At 43.2% G+C, this 23,463-nt stretch overlaps 2 protein-coding genes across 5 annotated transcripts in view; one reads left to right on the top strand and one right to left on the bottom strand.

Annotated features, from left to right (window-relative positions):
• Positions 1–23,463, bottom strand: part of chn2 (chimerin 2) — a 504,281-nt gene that overhangs the window by 409,639 nt on the left and 71,179 nt on the right. The gene's annotated exons all lie outside the window — the stretch shown is intronic.
• The window catches only part of cpvl (carboxypeptidase vitellogenic like), a 92,655-nt gene that overhangs the window by 13,042 nt on the left and 56,150 nt on the right, over positions 1–23,463 (top strand). For all 4 annotated transcript variants that reach the window (XM_080205981.1, XM_080205963.1, XM_080205971.1 and 1 more), the window contains exons 4-5: positions 6,372–6,486; positions 11,323–11,381. In XM_080205981.1, coding sequence (XP_080062107.1) covers positions 6,372–6,486; positions 11,323–11,381 — 174 coding nt within the window. The remainder of the gene's footprint in view (positions 1–6,371; positions 6,487–11,322; positions 11,382–23,463) is intronic.

Here is a 23,463-nt window from a genome sequence, read left to right as displayed (position 1 = left end):
AACTATGAAGTTATCAGACCTCTAGCCAAGGTCACTGACAGCAGTTGCAGCGTTTCAAGAGATTAAAAAGCTCAGATATCAAATATTTGCATAAAAATTAATGCACTCACCAATTACGAACATGCTAACAATTAACATCTGGTGATCTGTACATATGTTACGCGATAATGTTAATCCGGACTTTTAACCTAACCTGCAAAGGGAGAATGGGGCAGATTTGGAGCCGATGCCTGATTTACACTCCATCTGATTTTATCCTATGTTGACTTTAATGATGTGTCTAATCAGATGGATTGTAAATCGAGTATCTCACATAACCCAACCTTTTCTCGCTGAGCAGGTTAGGTTCAAATTGAGGCTATAGTATTTAATTTTGTTCTTGTAATGTTGAATGAATTCTAAAAACAATAATGGAAATCTATATTTTTTGATAGCCAAATAATTTTACATTTTTCGAAGAGAAAATGCATGAAATGATGCATGATTTTTTAAAAAATGCTAATCCAGAGGGATAGTATATCTACACTAGTATAATATAACTAATTTTGTCAACCAGTGATCTAGTTATGTAATATAACTTGCAACTTTGTAAAACGCCAGCACTGACAGAACATTGACTTGGAGTTTTGTGAGAATATTTTAGGTCAAAACCTAAGTAATTCAATCCAAAGTGTGGTGGAATTTCAAGTGCAGATCACATCCATCAGAAATTGTATTTCTGTGATCGTCATGACAGTTTAAAAAGCATTACACTGGAAGCCAGCCAGCCACAGTCCCACCCACTAAACTGACCACAACCCCAGACCATATTAATGATCATGGACAAGTTTCCACCAATTGCATCAGTTTGTGAGCCTTAGAGGAGGATCTTCAAATTAGGCTTTTAGGTTGCAAAGGTATTGTTAGATCTACTATTCTTTTTAATTTGCCAAGAATCTAATTACAGGACACCAAAGAAATTAATAAATGGTTTTGTATAGTCTTTTAAAGTCATTTTCAGTATTTCAAATTGAGGGATTCATAGGTTGCTAAATGGCCACCAGTTAATAAAATAATAAATCTATTGTCAGCTGTATTACTAAATCGACACCAGGTTACCACTCTGAAATAAATATGTCAACATATTTAATGTACGTTTTAGATTGATTTTTTAATATATGTTGTATGATTGTGTTGGTTCATGGCAGATTTTTACATTGGTTAGTGCATAAGTGAATTTGTACAGAGACTTGAGCAAAAAACTCTGTGCAAACTAACTCAAAAAATTTTAAGTGCAGTTTACACCCAGCTTGCTGATTGTGCCCAAAATGGAAAGCCCTGATATAAGTCTATAAGCAATATAGTCATAACAATTGCTCAGACAGTGTATGGTTACAAACACTCTAACCTCTTCCTTCTGCATTCATTCTCTCTCTCATGTACCCATATACCACCCCTCTCTGATATGCAATTTTGTGTTCTTCTGTAGGATATTAATTAGAATTTTGTATTCTGCTTTCAAAAACAAGAAATTGCATTTATAAAGTGCTTCACATTCAATTAATTACTTCTGAAGTGTCACCTTGACAACAATAGAGTCAAGTGCAGTAGCCAATTAGCATGTGCAAAGTGGAGCTATGTTCAGGGAAATGAGTTTTGTTTACTCTCAGTTGGAAAGGTGTATGATGATGAGTTAGAGCTGAAATACAGTGGTGAACTTTAACATCACCCCGCCCACCACCCCCCACATCCAAACAGATCAGGTACAATGTAAAAATTTAAAAGATTTCAAACCTGAATCCAACCAACCCCTTCTGGCATTAATGGAGCCAGGACAAGGGATTAGCAGCCAATTTAAATATTGTATTTTAACAAGAGCAGCAGTTTCCAAATAAATCTATTTTGTAGGTTTAACAGTGTTTGGCCATGTTTCTCATACCTGGAGGTGAAGGGTGGCAAGGACAGCTTTAGGTGAGCACGTAATTGCCTTTACAGTACTGCCTATGGACTAAGAATTGCAGCGGTATTTCCTGCAATCCCAAAGCTCCATCTGCATCAGACATTCCCATGCAAAGACTTCTGAGATTGAGGAATAGGGCCATATATTCCACTTGGGATCCTAGTAACAGCGCTAGATTTTCTGCCTGCTCCTGTGGTCTGCCGTGGAGTCCAAGATGCCCAACTCTCAATCAAGCTGACTTGCAGGTGGGAGGAGCTTGTCAGGGAGACAAGTTGAAATCTATAGCAAGCTGAGAAATCCACAATCCGCGTTGTTAACAATGTGACTACAGTTGCAGGGCTATTTAATTTTGCTCATACCACAATTTATACATTTTAATGCTGAACTGGTAATCGGAGTTAATCTATGCTTCTAAAATCAAAACTGTTTATTTCTTGTATTACACAAATAGTCACGATACTTTAGGTTTAACCAATAAGGATAGAGTGAGCACATGCTTTAAAAAAAATCCAGGAATATCATCTTCAACAGAGCAAAATTAATTTCTTCAGTCTTGCTAAACTTTCCACTAGAGGGCACTAGTAGGTTAATAACACATTTTACTCCCATCACTGTTTGTGGCATGTGCTCTATAGCTTTTGCAGACATTATAGGCAATTGCCTAGTAGCTTAGAGCTCATATGTTTGTCTATTTATATTTATAATTCACACAATATATTAAAAGATATTTTTAAAATAGATTCCCTTCCTGCCTGTGGGATCTCTGGTCCAACCAAGGATGACCCTCTGTGGTAGGTTCCCCTGCCAGTGAAACAATGGGATTCCCATCATGCATCATTATAATACATTTGAATTTCATTATCAGGCCACTCTGTAAGAAAATCCATTTACATCAGCATGAGGGCAGACTAGTATCTCACATGGTCTCCCTTGTAATGCACCATGCAAATGCATCGCTCGGGAGGACAGGGGGTAGTGGCAGGGCAATGTGTAGGGGGATGGTAGGGAGTTCTGAATGGCAGAGAAAGCTGCTGGAAACACCATTTTTCCCACTGCTGCATTCTGCCAAATAGAGGCAAACTTCTGCCCGTAATCTCGGACTTAACATCCTTGGTTGTCTTTGTATCATTTTCCACTTCATTTTGTTTCTTCCGTCCTCTCACCTCTATTTCACTCCTGTTTCACCTTCAGTCTTTTCTCTGCTGCTCATTTTCTTTATTATTCTGCTATCTTGCATGTGAGCTGGTGGATAGCATAACATAGCATAGCAGGGAGTCAGTAAGAGTGCAGTTTGTACTAAACAGGTGTGGGCTGGAATTCTCCCAAAAAAATTCCAGGTCCCCACTTCACGTGAAAACAGGAGTAACTCCTGCCGATTTCTTTCATTTTCAGCATGATTTTCAGAATGAATCTCCGATACTCTGTGCATCAGAGTGCCCTAACAGGATTTCCCTTGAAAATCTATTGGCAGGACCTATTCAAGCAAGGGGGAAAGAGAGAGGGGTTTTTTGAAAAGGTGACTAAAGAGGTGGACGAGGGTAAGGCAGTTGACGTGGTGTATATGGATTTTAGTGAAGCGTTTGATAAGGTTCCCCATGGTAGGCTACGGCAGAAAATGCACATGCATGGGATTGAGGGTGATGTAGCTGTTTGGATCAGGCATTGGCTAGCTGATAGAAGACAGAGGGTGGTGGTTGATGGGAAATATTCAACCTGGAGTTCAGTTACAAGTGGTGTACCTCAAGGATCTGTTTTGGGGCCACTGCTGTTTGTCATTTTCATAAATGACCTAGGTGAGGGTGTACAAGGATGGGTTAGTAAATTTGCTGACAACATCAAAGTTGGAGGAGTTGTAGACAGTGAGGATGGATGTTACGGTTTGCAGAGGGACATAGATAAGCTGCAGAGCTGGGCCGAGAGGTGGCAAATGGAGTTTAATACGGAGAGGTGTGAGGTGATTCACTTTGGTAAGAGTAGCAGGAATACAGAATATAGGACTAATGGAAGGACTCTTAGTAGTGTTGACGAGCAGAGAGATCTCGGTGTACGTGTGCATAGCTCTCTGAAAGTTGGCACCCAGGTTGATAAGGTTGTTAAGAAGGCGTACAGTGTGTTAGCTTTTATTGGTAGAGGGATTGAATTTCAGAGCCGTGAGGTCATGTTGCAACTGTACAAAACTCTAGTGCGGACGCACTTGGAGTATCGCGTACAGTTCTGGTCGCCACATTATAAGAAAGATGTGGAGGCATTGGAAAGGGTGCAGAAGAGGTTTACCAGGATGTTGCCTGGAATGGTGGGAAGGTCTTATGAGGAAAGGCTGAGGGACTTGAGGTTATTTTCATTAGAGAAGAAGGTTATGAGGTGACCTAATTGAGGCATACAAGATGATCAGAGGGTTAGATAGGGTGGACAGTGAGAGCCTTTTTCCTTGGATGGTGATGGCTAACACAAGGGGACATAGCTTTAAAATAAGGGGTGGTAATTGTAGGACGGATGTCAGAGGTAGGTTCTTTACTCAGAGGGTAGTAAGGGCGTGGAATGCCCTGCCTGCAGCAGTTGTGGACTCGCCAACTTTAAGGGCGTTCAAATGGTCAGTGGATAGGCATATGGATAACATTGGAATAGGTTAGGATAGAGGGTTCCACTGGTCGGCGCAACATCGAGGGCCAAAGGGCCTGTACTGCGCTGTAATGTTCTATGCCCTCCCAAGGCCGGCAGCATAGTGCTGAGTGGGCCACTCCGCACGCGCCAATCTGTCAGCATCAAGGTTGACGCATGCGCAGTGGCCCCACACTGCTGGCCTCCAGATCATTAGCTAGTCTGACTCCCACCAACGCTACCACCACCCCCCCTCCCCCCGGCAATCCCTGGCCCCCTGGACATTCCTGGGCCAGCCCCATTGCCGTCTTGCCTCCCGCTGCCAGTGTTTCTGAATGCGGAGTAGCAATGGGACACCCCCACCTCCCAATAGGCTCTGTTCCCTTGGCACTGCCTGATGCCTGGTGGTGTCAGGCTGGCACTGCCCAAGAGGCAACCCCCTGGTCGCAATGGCCTCTGTTCCTTCCAACGGGGTTGGCCACTTGTTCCCCGTTTGTGGGGAGCAGTTGTAAACCTGTTGGAATGAACCACTCCTGGCAGAGGGGGTGAGATGCTAGTGAGCCTGTAGACTTTAGTCTTGGGGCCACTAATGATATGGAAATGAAGATTTCCATATTGTAATCAACTCTGCACTGATTACTGGCATGGAGCTAATGACCTAGAAATCTTGAGCTGGGACCTGCATGAAGGCCCAAATGCCTAACAGGTATCTGCAAAATGGTCTCGACTGATGTCTCCCTAGAGAGCAGTGCAGCGGGTCAGGAGAATCACTCCCATGGTGCTTATGTATCACTCTCAGCAACTCCCTTCTCATCCACTCTAGTGTCTTTCCTACCTCTATCCCACTATCTTTCCCATCTTGTAGATTAAATATTAAACTGAGGTCTTCCCTACCCATTCAGATTCCACAGCATTATTGGAAGAAGAGCAGGCACATTCTCCCTGGTGTTGAGGCCAACCAACATCATTCAAAATCAAATGGTCTGGTCATTCACCACATTTATGCTTGTGGAACCTGACTGTGCACAGATTACTTGCTACATTACACAATGCCTACAATTCAGAAAGGTACTTCATTGGCAGTAAAATGCTTTGGAACATCTGAATGTTGCGGATGTCAATACAGAAATGCAAATATTTCTTTTTATTACTATCCCCTTGAACTACATGCTTATACCAACCCAACAACCCAGTTGAAATCCATCTTTGCCTAATAGGATAAAACAGATGAAGTATTCTGACATAAAATTAGTTTGGGGCTTCTTGAGCTAGATTATTGGGTACACCTGGCTTGATCTTACCCACGCAAGGGCTGCTTGAATAATGAATATGGGACTGGATGGTGAAATGAAGTATTTCACTCCACAGAACTAACAACTTTCAACCTGATCCACAAAAGCACAGCTAAAATCATTGTGTTAATATAAATACCTTTATAAACATGTGATTTTCATTGTGCAGCACAGGATTTAAGTCCAGCTGTTGGTTGATTTTACAATCCTATCGGATGCAACAAAAATCCTATTATTGACTGCATGCTATGGTCAATTCTTCCCCACAAAGAAGCACTGAAATTTGCAGAGACTATAAAGCCTCTTTATGTGTTATGCTCCTTTCCCAGGTTGCGTATTAAACTTATTATCTGCTAGTTCCTGTCCGTTGTCTTTAGGGGTTGTTTTGAAGAGTTCTTTTGGAGATGCAATTTAAATAGGTTTTAATGCTGCACAACCATTTCTTCCCTTTATTGTCACAGGCATTTTCCACAAACCCAGTGCCGTCCATCATTTTAGCGTTTTTATTTGTGATTTAATGATAACTATGTATGCTTTTACAGACACTCCCACAGAATGCCCCTGTTTTGCTATGGCTTCAAGGTGGCCCTGGAGGCTCATCAATGTTTGGGCTTTTTGTTGAACATGGGCCATATGTTGTTACTAAAAATCTTACATGTAAGTATAACTTTGATCTAATAAGGTGGATGTGTTGACTCAATATCCCAAAATTGAACTGTTATTCTTCTTTTGAGATGTGTGTATTTTTTCCATGAATGCTTTGAAGAGACTGTTCAGTTATTGACCTTTTCAATTTATTCTGAATTATTGTTTCCTGCTTTAATGTAAAATGCTAAGCTGAAGTGTATGTAGGTCACTAGCTGACGTTGAATTATATACTTTTTAACCATGTTGTTCAGGGAAGGAGCTGCAGTAATTATTTTTTGTAAGTGCTTGTTTTCTGTTTGAACATCGCGTTTTTAAAATTAATTTATGGGATGTGGATGCTGTTGGCAAGGCCAGACATTTATTGTCCATCCTTAGTTGCCCTTCAGAAGGTGATGGTGAGCTGCCTTCTTGAGCTGCGGCAGTCTCTAAAGTATAGGTACACTGACAGTGCTATTATGGAGGGAACTCCAGGATTTTGACTCAGTAACAGTGAAGGAACGGCAATATATTTTGAAGTCAAGATAATGAGTGACTTGGAGGGGTATTGATGTTCCCAGATATCTGCTGCATTTGTCTTTCTCAATGGTAGTGGTTGTGAGTTTGCCTAAGGAACCTTGATGAGTTCCTACAGTGCACCTTGTAGAAGGTTGCCACTGTTCATTGGCGGTAGAGGAATTGAATGTTTGTGGAAGGGGCAGCAGTTGGGCACGCTGCTATGTCTTGGATGTTGTTGAACTTCTTGAGTGTTGTTGGAGTTGTACACGCCTAGGTAACTGGAGGTATTCCATTACACTCCTGATTTGTGTCATGCGCAAAAGCACTGCAACATGATAAATTTTTAATTTGTTTGACATTGTATAAGTGAAGAACTGTCATTCACTCTACTTCTCCAACACTACCCCCACCCCGTCACTCACTGTTGAAAAAAATACAATTACAGAGACTTTGGGTTCTGTCGACGCTGAGAGATATCACTGTGTCTTCGTTAACAAATGTATGCTTTTTCAGATTGGAAGGTAGGAAAGAAAATGGGGGGCTACAAACCTGTTAGCCTGACATCTGTAAAAGGAAAAATGCATGAATCTATCATGAACGATGTGATAACTAGGCAATAAGAAAATATTGATGAGATGAGGCAGAGTTAACATGGAAGGGAAATTATGTTTAACAAACCTGTTGGAGATTTTTGATGATGCTACTAGCAGGATAGATAAGGGAGGACTAGTAGATGTGGTGCATTTGGATTTTCAGAAGGCTGTCAATAAGGTCCCACACAGGAGGTTAATAAGCAAAATTAGAGTTGATGGGATTGGGGCAAATAAACTGGCATGGATTGAGAATTGGTTAAAGGACATAAAGTGGAGTTGGGATAAATAGGTCATTCTCAGGTTGGCAGATTGTGATTGGGGTACTGCAAGGGTCAGTGCTTGGCTGCAACTATTCATAAATGATATCAATGATTTGGATGTGAAGTTCAAATGTAATATTTCCAAGTTTGCTGATGACACAAACTTTGTGGGAATGCGAGTTGTGAGGAGAGTACAAAGCAGCTTTAAAGAGATTTGGACAGGCTAAGTGAAAGGGCCAGACCTTGGCAGATGTAATATAATGTGGAAAAATATGAAGTTATCCATTTTGGCAGGAAAAACAGAAATGCAGACTACTTCTTAAATAGAGTGAAATTGAGAAGTGTTGATGTCCAAAGGGACCAGAGTGTCCTTGTTCACAAGTGGGCAGCATCTTCCAAACTCACTGCCTCCATCGTCTAGAAGGACAAGAGCATGAGACACCACCAACTGGAGGTTCCCCTCCAGTCACTCATCATATTGACTTAGAAATATATTGCTATTCCCTCACTGTCACTGGGTCAAAATCCTGACATTCCCTTCTCCACAGTACTGTGGAACTACCTGCTGCACCCCAGGGACTTCAGCAGTTCAAGAAGGCAGCTCACCACCTTCTGAAGGGCATCTAGGGATGGCAATAAATTCTGGCCTAGTTAGTGACCTCCACATCCTGTAAAAGAATTTAAAAAAAAAAGAAAGCTCATAATATAGGTACGACAAGCAATTCTGAAGGCAAATGAAATGTTAGCCTTTATTGCAAGAGGATTTGAGTACAGGAATAAGGAATTCTTGCAGCAATTGTTTGGAGTCTTGGTTAGAGCACACCTGAAGTATTGTGTGCAGTTTTGGTCTCCTTACGTAAGGAGGTTATACTGACCATAGCGGGGGTTCAGAAAAGGCTCATTAGACTAATCCCTGGGATTGCCCAAGAGGAAAGATTGAGGAGACCGAGCCTGTACTCTCGAGAGTTTAGAAGAAAGAGTGGTGATCTTATTGAAGTGTACAAAATTCTTTAAGGGATCAACAAGGGTGGCTCTTGGAAGGATGATTCCCTTGGTTGGGGTTTCAAGATCCAAGGGACACAGTCTCAGAATAAGAGGAACATAAGAACATAAGAAATAGGAGCAGGAGGAGGCCATCTAGCCCTTCGAGCCTGGTAGGCTATTTAGGACTGAAATGAGGAGGGACCTCTTCAGTTACAGGATGGTAAATCATTGGAATTTCTTTCCCAGAAGGCTGTGAAGACTTAGTCATTGAATATGTTCAAAGCAAAGGTTCATAGATTTCTTGATGCCAATTACAGGATACAGGGAGGATTTAGGAAGATGGTATTGAGGTGGATGATCAATCATGATCTAGTTAAATGGCGGAGTAGGTTTGAAGGACTGAATGCCTACTCTGGCTCCTTTGTTCACATTCTTCCATGTTCATTAATTTACTAATTTTAAGAGTGTAGAACTCCTTATATGTGTGAAAAGCATAATACTGTTGGGACATACATCCAACAACTAGGGTGCGATTTTCCCAATCTGCCCTGCTAATTTTCTAGCATAGCATGCTGGGAGAATCTCATGTCCGAGCAGGTACAGGATTCGCGCATGCATTCCCACCATATATGCATTTCCCAGTGTCGGAGTTCCAGCATTGGAAACCAGCAGGAACAGCAAGTAAGTACTTTACATCTTATTTTAATGTGATTAGCGGGCCCAAGATTGAATTTTCCAGGCCCACTAGCATCTCTCATCCCGCCAGGAGTATTTCACTTCACTGGGGTTCAAACTAGCTCCCCACTTTTGGGGAACTAGAGGCTTGACCCTGCTGGCGTGAAGGGGGGCAATTGGGGGCTCGCCCCCAGGGGTTTTGGTAGCGGAGGGGTAGTGCCCTCTGGGCATGGATATCCTGGCAGTGCCAGCTTTTGCCAAAGGAGCAAAGTGCCCATGCTGAGGGGGTTTCTTAGCACTGCCAGCAAGCAGGCAGGCCTTCAGTTCAGGGCCACTGGGCATGCACAGAGGCCAGCTGATTTCAACCACTCCTAGCGTGAATGGGCCCCACCCCCTGAAATTTAATGATATTTGCGCTGGTGGCCTCTGCATTGCACAGGGTGTGGGAGATTCTAGTGTGAACTTCCACTGAAAAAAAACAGCATGAATTACTCTAGTTTTTTCACAAATTCGACACTTAGAATCTTTTTGAGAGAATAGTAACGAATGCTCCAAATTATGGTGCAGATTGGGAATTTCAAGTTGCAGAAATGCACCTGGTGCTGGTGCAGGGAGACTTAGATAGGTTGCAGAGCTGGGCCGAGAGGTGGCGGATGGAATTTAATGCGGAGAAGTGTGAGGTAATTCACTTTGGTAGGAGCAACAGATGTGTCGAGTATAGGGCTAACGGGAGGACTTTGAATAGTGTGGATGAACAGAGGGATCTCGGTGTGTGTGTACATAGATCCCTGAAAGTTGGGAATCAAGTAGATAAGGTTGTCAAGAAGGCGTACGGTGTCTTGGCGTTTATTGGTAGGGGGATTGAATTTAGGAGTCGCAGTGTAATGTTGCAACTGTACACTACTCTAGTGCGGCCGCACTTGGAGTACTGTGTGCAGTTCTGGTCCCCGCATTACAAGAAGGATGTGGAGGCGTTGGAGAGGGTGCAGAGGAGGTTTACTAGGATGTTGCCTGGTATGGTGGGGAGGTCCTATGAGGAGAGACTGAGGGATTTAGGGTTGTTTTCGTTGGAAAGAAGGCGGCTAAGAGGGGATCTTATTGAAACATATAAGATGATTAGAGGTTTAGATAGGGTGGATAGTGATAGCCTTTTTCCTCGGATGGAGAAAGCTAGCACGAGGGGGCATGGCTTTAAATTAAGGGGGGGTAGCTACAGGACGGATGTCAGGGGTAGGTTCTTTACCCAGCGGGTGGTGAGGGATTGGAATGCCCTGCCTGCTGCAGTTGTAAATGCGTCTAGTTTGGGGGCGTTTAAGAGATCTCTGGATAGGTTTATGGACGAAAAGGGATTGGTATAGGCTAGTGGGTCATTGTTTTTGTAACTGGTCGGCGCAACATCGTGGGCCGAAGGGCCTGTTCTGCGCTGTAATGTTCTATGTTCTATGTTCTATTGTCCACATTGTGAATCTTTATGAAAAGCTTTCATTGCAATTGAATATAAGGCTACTGCCTTAAAAATAGAGGTGTTGAAATTCAGGAGCTGATCTGAACTTTACTGCTCTTGGCAATCATTTTCTTCATGGGATTAGTCAGGCTGGATAATAGCATATCGACGCATCACTGGGTGCAAAACTGGGTTCCCCAGTTAAACCTTAGGCTTAAGTCATAAGTCCTCAAAGAAATTTGATCAAACTTATAAAAATGTAAAGAACCAGCAATTGTGTTAGCTTTGATAAATTTTCATCAAGGAGGACTAATCTTTCAAGTTTTAAAATCAGTGACTTTTGCTTGCTAATAACTTTTAAAAAAATATTTATATATATCATGTTTACATCTAGTGGAGGCCCGAAAAGTACCATGGACATCAAAATATTCAATGCTCTATATCGACAATCCCGTAAGTTTCCTTACTATTATAGTTTTATTTGCACAACTTACTTAGCGGCAGGTTGTATGTCCAAGAGGTGGTCTTATGAGATGAAATTGTATCAAGGGCTGCCTAAAACAAAGTGACGCTGAAAGAAAATCATGTTGTGACTTTACTTGGGAATTTTCTTGATTGATGAGAAATCCCTGTTTCCAATTTCCTGCACTTCAGTCAGTATCCTTCAATATCTTAATTAAAGCTCTGCAAACATTGGCTATGGTTTACATTACAGTCTTCGTGCTTCAAGCTATAAAAATTGTAATAATGTAATAAATACTGCAACATTTGGTATATTAGTGGCACTCACAACTTTTTACGTGGTTCTCAAATTTAGAATTCGACCAGCTGATAAAGCAAAATTCCAAATTTACATTTATTTCAAAATCTGAGTGAAAGAGTAACAGATAGCAGACTTTACAGCTACACCTTAAAATCAGCAGGTTGGAAAGAAAAAAACATCTGCATTCATGTTACTGAGCTTAACTGTTAAAGGTTTCCTTCATCAGTGTTGCAGGAAAATATGTTTACATAGAATGCAAGCAAGTCAAGTATCCAGAAAGTTAAGCCAGAATTTTCCAGGTCCTTCAAGGGCAGGCAGGAAGGTATGAGAGCTGCCAAAATAGCAGGGCAAGACATCAGATGAATGCCCAGTGTCTTCTTGCTGTCATGCCATACTGCCAGCTGTGACATACATCCAACAACTAGGAGGCGATTCTCCCAACCTACTGCACTAATTTTCTAGCGCAGCGTGCTGGGAGAATCTCATGTCCGAGCATGCATGGGATTCGTGCGTGTGTTCCCGCCATGCACGCATCTCCCGGCATCGGATTTCCAGCACTGGAAACCAGCAGGAACACCAGGTAAGTACTTTACATCTTATTTTAATGTTATTTTAATATGATTAGTGGGCCTGGGATTGAATTTTCCAAGCCCACTGGCATATCTCAATTAAGGATTACTGTCCACCTCTAGGGGCATTTGGCCAGTGGGGAAAGGGATTTATAAACTACTCCCACAAGTAACTTCTTAGTTTCGCTATTCATTATCTCTTCCCAAACTGACTATGGGCAGAATTTTCTTCAAAAAAAATTGTAAGTGTTGAACGGGTGAGAAAACAATAAGTTTTCTTGCCATTTTTCAGCGAGGTAAGTAATGGGAATTTACAGCATTCTATGCACAACAGAAAACCATAATGCAAATCTCACCAGTGTGGGGGTGGAGGAGGGATGGGCTGGGAGCTTCAGCTCACCTGAGAAACCAGCTGCTGAGCTCTAGGGACATGTATACAATATACTGGGAGATGTCACCCCAGCTCCCCTCCCTGATTGCTGCCTAGTCAATTTCCCCCTTCCCCAATCCCCACCTCCCGAACATCACCCCCACCCCAAAAGAGTTCCCTCCCCTCCTGTGGAGTTCCCTGCTCCACCCACAGGCCCATCCCCTTGATGTCAGGCTGGCACTGCCAGAGTGCCAGGCCTGCACCACCCCATGGGCACTGCTTCAATGGCCTTCAGTCCCACCAGTCCCATCATGCCTGGTCCCCATTGGTCAGGACCATCTGTGTGGCAGTTGAGAACCTCGATCGGTGAGGGGTCTGAGGTAAATAAACCTGGACAATAGCATCCGGGGTTTGTAAATGACATGTTATTAATATTAAAATCAGCCTTAAATCCTTCTTGGGTGTGAGGCTGATTTCCTTGGCAAAATAGGGCCAGCAAGATTGTGAGAGGTGAGAAACTGGGGATGAACCTGGTTTTGTTTTTGCCTCTTGCCCTATCTTACTAGCTCACCATGCTGGTTGATTGGTGTGGCAAGCCAATGAGATCATGCCCCACACCTTGATCTTTAGAGCTAAGTTCATCTCTCACTATTGTACTAATGTCACCCTTAATTAACAGAGCTACCCCACCACCTTTTCCTCATTTACTGTCCTTCCAGTTTGTCAAGTACTCAAGTACTTTTGGTTCCAGCCTTGGTGGCCTTGCAGCCAAGTCCATGTATTGGCCCTCAGACCATCCATATTTATTTCTATATGAATTGACAGTTCATCTGTTTTGTTATGAATGCAATGCACATTCAGATATACAGCCTTTAGTCCTGTCTTTTATGAGAACATAACATAAGAAATAGGAGCAGGAGTAGGCCATCTAGCCCTTCGAGCCTGCCCCGCCATTCAATAAGATCATGGCTGATCTGTCATGGCTCAGTTCCACATTCCCGCCCTCTCCCCATAACCCTTAATCCCCTCGCTTATCAAAAACCCATCAACCCGCGTCTTAAAAATATTTAGCGAGGCAGCCTCCACCACCTCAACGGGCAGAGAATTCCAGAGATTCACCACCCTTTGAGTGAAGAAGTTCCTCCTCAACTCCGTTCTAAACCGCCCCCCCCCCCCTTTATCTTGAGGCTGTGCCCCCTTGCAACCTCTGGCCTTATCTTTTGGTGCATTCTTAAGTTTGTTTGTTCTGTCTCTTTCTGCCACACTACTACTTTGCTCTCTTGCCTTGTCCTCTCCCTTTTATCACATCTAGCTTCACTTGAACCCTCACCTCCCACTATTTAATTTAAAGTCCTTTCTACCAGCCTAGTTATATCACTCGTGAAAATTGTGGTTTCATCATGGTTCAGGCAGAGACTGTCCCAACGATACAGCTCCCACTTTTCCCAATACAGATGCAGTGCCCCATGGATTGAAACCCATTTCTTCCATACCAATCTTTGAGCTATGCATTCAACTCTCTAATTTTATTTACCCTAAGCTTATTTGCTCGTGGGTCAGGTAGTAATCCAGAGATAATAATCTTTGAGGTTCTGCTTTTTAATTTAGCCCGTGCTGCACATACTCCCTAAGTAAAAAATGTTTCCTATGTTGTGGTTACCTACATGAACCATGATAACTGGATCCTTCCCTCTCCTACTACAACTTCCTCTTCAGCCCTGAACTCTGCACTGGGGAGGCAACACAGTCTTCTGGAGTCTTGCTGTTTGCTGCAGAGAATTGCTTTTATCTAAGCAGTTATTAGTCCATTTGCTGATGAAAGTAGGAACCTCTTACTTGTTTGAGGCACCATTGCAAGATTGATTGGGAAAACAAGGGCTACAGGTGACGTAATGGATGACCTGCAGTCAAAAAGAAAAGCTATTAAAATGTATTTACCTCAATGTGAAGCCAAGAGGAACAGTCCCCTTATCCAGCATCCAAGGAGCCCATTCCAGTACTGCCCCTTGCTAGCCCTATCTCCACCATCAGCACAGCACCGCTTCATCCACTCCTGGGTCTGACATTTTGCTCTGGTACGGGTGCTCACAGTCAGGAACTCTCCCAGCTCGCTGCACCTACCTTGGAGAAAACGTAGTGGGGTGGTAGGTGCAGAATGGAGTCAGGCCTACCAGCCCTGGATGCAGGTTGGAGGTGACACAGACTGCTTAGAGCCAAGCCAGATTGGTTGATGAAGATGAGCCCACCTTCATCACAGTTGCCTTTGTAAATATTAGGCCGCCTTGGCACGACACCTCACACACTCTCACCTCCACCACTCCCCCATCCCCATACATGCCAACTCATGCCAACCAATGTTCCCAATTGTCCCCATGACCCCTTGTAGCCCCTATGCCAATTCATTCTCTCCTACCAACCTATACCCTTACACCATATGCTAACTCATCCAGTATCCCACCATGGTACCTCAGGAACCAATCTGAGATTAAATTAAACAAAGTTCTCAATATTTATTATAGACTTCACTATATTAAAAACGTTTATTCATATAAGCGTATTTAATACATCTAAATCCCCTCAAGTACTTAATCCCTTATAAAAACAAATATTTGTATTCATAATTCCTTACCAAAGATAGCTAATCATTTAATAACTCTTTTGACTGTCAATCAAACTGAATGTAAACCCCCACCAATATGACACTGATGAGTTGTAGAAAGCCATCAAGCAGTAATAATCCTATACACTTATATCAACAAAAACTTGTTGAAACTGCTGATATTTTGAACTCCCAGACACAGGCAGCCAGTTTTTTTCAATTCTTGTAGGACAACTTTTTAAAATAGCTTCACAGCTTGACAGTTCTACAGACCTTATCGGCCCTTCAAAAGTATTTACTCTAAAAAAAATTGTATCTCCCACACTAAGGTCAATGTCCTTTCTCCAGTGAAAACTGAATCTATTTGAACTCAGCACTGAGTTCAAAAGGCCCTTTAAATTCGTGTTTCCCTCATGTATGACTCCTGTTTCACTCCTTATCCTGGCAAAAATAGGTTCTGGCAGAAATGAGGTTGGGACCTCTGGATAGTGGTCCTGCCTGCCATTTATAAAGGTCTCCAGTGTCTCCACAAATTTTTAGAGATTTTAGAAAACTGGGCTGTGATCACTACTGTGACTCTCATTTGTCCACAGCTTTCCCCTGGCCTGATCACTCTCCATTTCAGTTGCTCCCCTTTATCACTTATCTGAGAATTGCTGATCATCAGCATTGTACAAAGAGCAAAAGGATAGTTAAGGAAAAAGTGAGACCTATCAGAGATGAAGAAGATGGGAACTTGTGTGAAAATGCAAAGGATATGGGAAGAGTTTTAAATGAATTTTCCGTACTCACAAAGGAAACACGCACCCTAATAGAAAGCTGTTGGGGCTAGTTCATTAGATATGTTTGAGTGGGAGCTGGATGTTACCCTTGTGACTAAAGGGATCAAGTGGTATGGAGAGAAAGCAAGAGCGGGATACTGAAAGCGCATGATCATATTGAATGGTGATGCAGGCTCAAAGGGCCGAATGGCCTATTCTGCCTATTTCCTATGTTTCTAAAAAGGAGGAAGGTTGTGTGGGCAAGTTGATTTGGGAGTCGCTGACTAGAGAGAAAATCAATATCATGGCCAGAATTCTCCCCAAAAAATTCTAATGGTCGAATTTGCATGAAAACTGGAATAATTCATGCTGTTTTTTCAGGGGAGATCAGAGAAGAATTTCCCACACTCTATGCACTGCAGAGATCACTGCATTTATATCATTAAAAATCAGAGGGTGTGGCCTATTCTCACTGGAGAAGCTGAAATCAGTGTGCTGAGCGGGTCGTTGTGTATGCACCAATCTGTAAGTACTGAGATTGATGACGCATGCACGATATCCTGCACTGCTGACCTCCTGATTGCCAGCCAGCGCAATCCCCACCCTCTGCACCCCCCCCCCTCCGCCCCATGGTCGATCGCTAGTCCTCTCAACCTCCTCAGCTGCTATCTCTTCAACCATTCCCAGGTTAACTCCAAACCTCCCCCCCCCATCATCCCTCCACCGGTCAGCCCCAGTCTGCAACCCTCCCATGATCGTTGGCCTCCCTCCTTTCCTCCCCCCATTGATCTTGTCTGCAGAGTGGCAGCAGAATCCCCCATCCCTACAGATTGGCCTATAAGGCCCCTTGCCACAGGCCCGCCTCTTGCCACAATCCCATGTCTGATGAGCGCTGCCAAGATGCCCCCCAGGAATTGGTCTTTGCCTTGGGCACTGCTGGGGGGCTCAGGCTGTTACTGCCAAGGTGCCAATGCCCAGGGGGCATTCGATTGCCCCCTTTCACGCCAACCCCGGTTGGGCTGCTAGTTCCCCGTTAGTGGGAAGCTACTCTAAACCCCATTGGAGTCTACCACTTGGGCTGGGGACGGGGAGAGATGCTTGCAGACCTGGAAACTTTAGTCCAGGGCCCGCTAATTACATTTAAAATATATTAAAAATTACCATTTAAATGGTCTTGGTGCCTCCCCGCCGATTTCCAGCATGGAACCGACACTGCCTGAAATCTGGTGCTGGGAGACACAATCTCACATGAATGCATGCGCAAACTTCGCGAATCAGCTGACACGAGACTCTCCCAGATCACTCCTCATCTCTCTCCCCTGGCTCAGAACAAAGGACAGGTAATTTGATATTGGACAATACAAACACACTTCTGAGCAGAATACTCTTTGAGGAGTTTCTACTGCTGGTGTAGCTTACAGAATATGTTCAGCTCACTGGACGTTTTAAGGATTACCCAAAACTGAACACGATAATTCTGTGTCAGTGGGAAAGAAATACAATTTTTAGAAATTTTCCTTGTTAACTATATAATAATGGAGAACTTGTGCTGTATTCATTCCATGATTCGGGAACCCTCTTTATAATAGGCTCCCCATGCTAGTCCTGCTGTAGTCCAATCAATATAAAAGCAAATTACTCCAATGCTGGAATCTGAAACAAAAGCAGAAAGTGCTGCAAAATCTCAGCAGGTCCGACAGCATCTGTGGAAAGAGAATAGAGCTAATGTTTGGAGTCTGGATGATCCTTTGTCAGAGCTGAAGACAATAGAAAATAGGATTAAAAACTATACTGTTAGGGTGAGGAAAGATGTCATAGACAAAAAGACAAAGGGAATTTAAATAGTGGTGAGCATGGCTAAGAAGGGTGCTGAGAGTGGCACATTAAGAGATCAGAATGTGTTAATGGAAGAACAAAGGCTGGAGAAGTAATAATAGGAAACAAAGCAATGGCAGAGGAACTGAGTAGTTACTTTGCATCAATTTTCACGGTGGAAGACACCAGTAGGATGCCAGAGCTCCAGGAGAGTCAAGAGGCACAGGTGAGTTTAGTGGCCATGACTAAGGAGAAGTTTTCTGGGGAAACTGAAAAGTCTTAAGGTGGATAAATCACTTGGATCAGACAGACGACATCCCAGAGCTCTAAAAGAGATACTGAGGAAATTGTGTAGGCATTGGTGGTGATCTTTCAGAAATCTCTGGAGGCAGGGAAGGTACCAGAGGACTGGAAAGTAGCGAATGTAATGCTGCTGTTTAAGAAGGGAGGGAGGCAGTAGGTGGGGAATTATAGGCTGGTTAGCCTGACATCAGTCATTGACAAGATTTTAGAGTTCATTATTAAAGATGAGATTACAGAGTACTTGGAAGTGCATGATAAAGTAGAACTGAGTCAGCACGGCTTTGTCAAGGGGAGATCATGTCTGACAAATCTGTTAGAGTTCTTTGAGGAGATAACAAGGAAGTCAGATAAAAGAGAGCCAGTGGACAGGATTTATTTAGATTTCTAGAAGCCCTTTGACAAGGTGCCGCATAGGAGACTGTTAAATACTTTAAGAGCACGTGTTAAAAGTAAGATCCAGGCATGGATAGAGAGTTGGTTGAATGGCAGAAGACAGAGTGGGGATAAAATGGTCTTTCTCAGGTTGGCAGCCAGTGACTAGTGGTGTGCCTCAGAGGTCAGGGCAATGACCACAATTTTTCACAATATACATTAATGATTTGGAGGAAGGAACTGAAGGCACTGTTGCTAAGTTTGCAGATGATACAAAGATATATAGAGGGACAAGTAGTATTGAGGAAGCAGAGGGGCTGCAGAAGGACTTGAACAGGTTAAGAGAGTGGGCAAAGAAGTGGCAGATGGAATACAGTGTGGAAAAGTGTGAGGTTATCCACTTTGGAAGGAGGAATGGAGGCATTGACTATTTTCTAAAATGGGAAAATGCTTAGGAAATCAGAAACAAAGGGAGTTGGGAGTCATTGTTCAAGATTCTCTTCAGGTTAACATGCAGGTTCAGTCGGCAATTACAATGTTAGCATTCATGTCGAGAGGGCTAGAATACAAAGAACAGGGATGGACTTCTGAGGCTCTATAGGGATCTGGTCAGACCCCATTGGGAGTATTGAGAGAGTTTTGGACGCCATATCTAAGGAAGGATGTGCTGGCCTTGGAAAGGGTCCAGAGGAGGTTCACAAGAATGATCTCTGGAATTAAGAGCTTGTCGTATGAGGAATGGTTGAGGACTTTGGGTCTGTACTCGTTGGGAGTTTAGAAGGATGAGGCAGGATCTTACTGAAGCTTACAGGATACTGCAAGGCCTGAATAGAGTGGACATGGAGAGAATGTTCCTACTACTAGGAAAAACTAGAACCAGAGGACACAACCTCAGGCAAAAGGGACGATCTTTTAAAACAGAGATGAGGGGGAATTTCTTCAGCCAGAGAGTGGTGAAGCCGTGGAACTCTTGTGTTGCAGAAGGCTGTGGAGACCAGGTCATTGAGTATCTTTAAGACAGAGATAGATAGGTTCTTGATTGATAAGGGGATCAGGAGTTATGGGGAAAAGGCAGGTGAATGGGGATGAGGAAAAAAAGCAATCATGACTGAATGGCAGAGCAGATTCGATGGGCCAAGTGGCCTAATTCTGCTCCTATGTTTTATGGTCTAAGAAAGGCAGTATCAAAGAACAACCTGAGACGTGTAACAGATATCCCAAGTGGAGTGGTGGGGGGGGGGGGGGGGGGGGGGTGGAAGGTGAAGAGGGGAGGCAGTGGTAGGGGAGTGGGGGGAGAAACATGGAAGTGACAAAAAAAATGAAAAGATGGAAGTAATTGAAATAAATAATAAATAAGTTAAAAGAAATGAAATAAGGTGGGAATGGAGTGGAGATGGAGGAGAGAGTTCATACTTTGAAGGTGTTGAAATCAGCGTTAAGGCCAGAAGGCTGTAAAGTGCATAATTCGCTGATGAGGCGCTGTTCCTCCAGTTTGCACTGGACTTCACTGGAACATTGCAAAGATGGATATGTGACAAGAAAGCAGGGTGGTGTGCTGAAATGGCAAGCAACAGGAAGGTCTGGGTCCTTCCTGCAGATGGATCAAAGGTGTTCTGTAAAGCGATCACTCTCTACAGACGATTCTGTCTCCACAGATGATGTCAGACCTGCTGAGATTTTCCAGCATTTTCTGCTTTTGTTGCAGTCCAACCGCAGTCATGTGCAATTCAACATTGTTTCAGTATTCAATTGTTTGTTTATCAAACACCAGGGGGAAATGGATCTTTGGCAGTAATGCAAAATTGACAATGAAACAGCAGCCAGTTTTAACATTTTGCTTGAATTTCTCTTCCATTGTGTACAACAGTTTTCTAGTTTCAACAAAGGTCAATTTTGCACCACCTATCCATGTTTCCTTTGCTACCTACACGCCCACCTTTTAAAGATCTGTTCATCTTTTCATATCTATGTTTCTCATTTCTATTAAGGATCCTGCATTAAGGGTAACAAAAATAGAAGCCAAACAACTGCTTTTGTGCACAATTCTCCAAATGTCATTAATAACCATGAAAGCCTAAGTATTTATTTGAACTCCCTGCCCTGTAGTTATGACTTGTGGACTCCCCTGAAATGGATTGGCTGGTTAGCCGTTAATTACTAAAAATTGCACAAGATCCTCAGACTGCCTGTGAACAATGCAAATGGAGATCAGTTTTTATCATCTAATACTTCCAGATCTTGTCCCTTTAACTGCAAACGAAAAAGAGTGGATGTGGTTTGTGCTGTCGCTCTGGTGGGGCGGGGACTTTTACATCTGAGAACTGACTCCACTGAGATCGAAAGGGCATTCCAATCACAGAAAGAAATATTAAATTTATCTCTTTCCACAACTAAAGTATCTGTGGTCTTCACCACCCCAACCTGATCATTGCCAGCATTCCTCCCCCCAAAACTTACCTCACAACCCCCAACTTCACATGCATTCCTATCACTCTGACTGCTCCCCACCCCACCACAAGTAGATAAGACCCTGCACGTGACACTCCCTCTAGGGCCTGCCCCAGCATAGTTGGCATTGCCAGGTTGTTAATCTGTGCCAGGGCACTGCCATGGCACTGGCACTGCCCCCAGGGCTACACTGACCTTTGCATCACTGGAGGAATCCCCTGACAGATTCATGTCTGGGTGGACCTGTTGTAAACCGCTCAGTGTGAGGTTTGAAAATTGCGTGAAGAGACAAAATCTGGTGAGGGGTTCTTTAATTAGGTTAAAATTCATTGAAATGTAGTGAAATCAGCCTGATTACATAGCTAGCAAAGGCAGCAAAAATCTGTCCAGATTTGTGATTTCCAGGTTTTACTCGCTCATGCTGGCGATCTGATGGATTGAGAATGCGGGCTCAAGATCCCACCCTTACTCTGTAAAGTAGTTTCTTTGATCCTGTTCGCAGACCAGTGGGGTTCTTTACCCCTTGGTTGTTGGTCAACTGTTCCACTGCCTTTCTGTGTCCTACTTTATTCCTCAAACTGCAACTCATGTCCCCATTTACTAAGTATGGGTTCAGCATACTGTACAAAAGTAATTTTCTGAATTTGAACACAGATCAATGACATGAAGATTATGGACAAATGATGTCCAATCAGATGACTCTTAATCTTTGCCCTGGGCGCACAGCAGCAGAGGATAGCACTGCTGCTTACGGCGCTGGACACCTGGGTTCAGTTCCCCTGGGTAGATTCATAGTCTGTGCAGTGTGTCTGTACGTTCTTCCTCTGTCTGCATGGGTTTCTATCGGGTGCTCCTGTTTCCTCCCACAGACTGAAAAATGTGCTGGTTATGTGCACTGGCCATGCTAAATTCTCCCTCAGTGTACCCAACAGGTGCCACAGTGTGGAGACTAGGGAATTTTCACAGCAACTTCATTGCAGTGTTACTGTAAGCTTATTTATGACACTAATAAATAAATAAACCATACCCCGAACACCTAGCTTTTCCAGTGGCATGAAGGTTTGGTATTTTCTACTTTGTATTAATTGTGAAATATTGTTCATTTCTATCAAAATTATGAAAGAGATATTCCCCAGTGTAATATAGTATTTAATGTTATATTCACTGCATAAAATTATTAGAACAATCTCAGGCTAGATCTCTTGGAAAAGGAAGTGGAAATATAGTTTGAGTTTAAGGCCCTGTTAAAAACAGAATATGCTAAACACTATACACAGTTATTAGAATTGTCACAGGGCTGCTTGAAAACAATTTATGACCATTTGTGGACCTCAGCATTTGTAATTGTCCATGGTAATGATAATGAAAATCAAATTCCAATTTATCTCTTACGTAATGAATCTGGTTTAGTGTGTATTCTAAAATAATTCTTATTCCCTCACCACAGTAATTCTAAATCCCTCAGCACACTTGTGTGTCAGTCCAAGTGGGGTGATAATTCTTACTGTTCTCCACTTGGGCTGGTCATATTCTACTCTCTGCATTAAGAAAGGCTCTCTGGCTTTGTTTGAGTTTGAGAGCAATGCTCCACAAGCAGAGTTGGAATGCATGCAAAATGTCTACTTAGGGTAGGAAGCCAGGGCACCAGATGTGCATAATCTAGTTGCCAAATACTGGGCGGTATTTAATGGTGAGGGCCCTGCATCACCACTTTTAAGAAAGATCCACCAAGTTTAGTGCCAGTCAGGCATTTAACTGGACAGCATTGGCATTGGTATGGCACCCACCCAAAGCCTAGTATCATCGCTGGATCTCAGGCTAGAGGTGAGTGATGCAGAAGGGGATGGGAGAGTGATTACAGAATGGGGTTGTGGGAGAGGGTGAGGATGCTCAGAGCAAGGGCAGGGAGTGACTCTCAGCTGGCACCTCTTTCTAATGCCACATCGCTTAATCAGCTACTGAATGCTTTTGAATGAAGCTTGCCCTGCACTGTTGTCCGTCATGACAAATATCCCCTAGGCCACAGATTAATATCATTGAAGACTTTAAATGGGCATTAATTTTCCAGTTAACAGCCTCAGTTGACAGGGCAGGATGGGCTTCCATGGTCTTTTGTGTCATGGACTTAATTGGAGTGGAGGTAGGAAGGCAACGTCTCCACACCTGCCACCCTTGTTTCCAGGCATCCTCCCATGTGATGTAGAAAACACACGGAGCTGAAAGCCAGTGACTCAAATTAATAACTAGAGAGACAAGGCTAAATAAGGAGGTCCTGTGTGTCATTAATCAGTTAACCTCATCTTTTAGCAATAGGGCAGCACCCACCTTCCTTCTCCCCACTCCTTCACACATCGACTACAATATTGATTCAAAGAATATGAGCACCCATACAACATCTGTCTGTCTGTCAGAGAACCACGTGGCCATGAAGAAAGCACCAAGTCTGAGGCACAATAAAGACTGAAAAAATGCTTTCAGCAATTCTAATAACTCAGGCTAAGAACACTGAAGAGGGGAATCACACCAGATCCCAAC

This window comes from Carcharhinus amblyrhynchos, chromosome 2 (assembly GCF_965287045.1).
Source record: "Carcharhinus amblyrhynchos chromosome 2, sCarAmb.v2.hapA, whole genome shotgun sequence".
NCBI lineage: Eukaryota > Metazoa > Chordata > Chondrichthyes > Carcharhiniformes > Carcharhinidae > Carcharhinus > Carcharhinus amblyrhynchos.
Note: the sequence above shows the minus strand (reverse complement) of the source record. Positions and strands in the feature narration are given on the sequence as shown.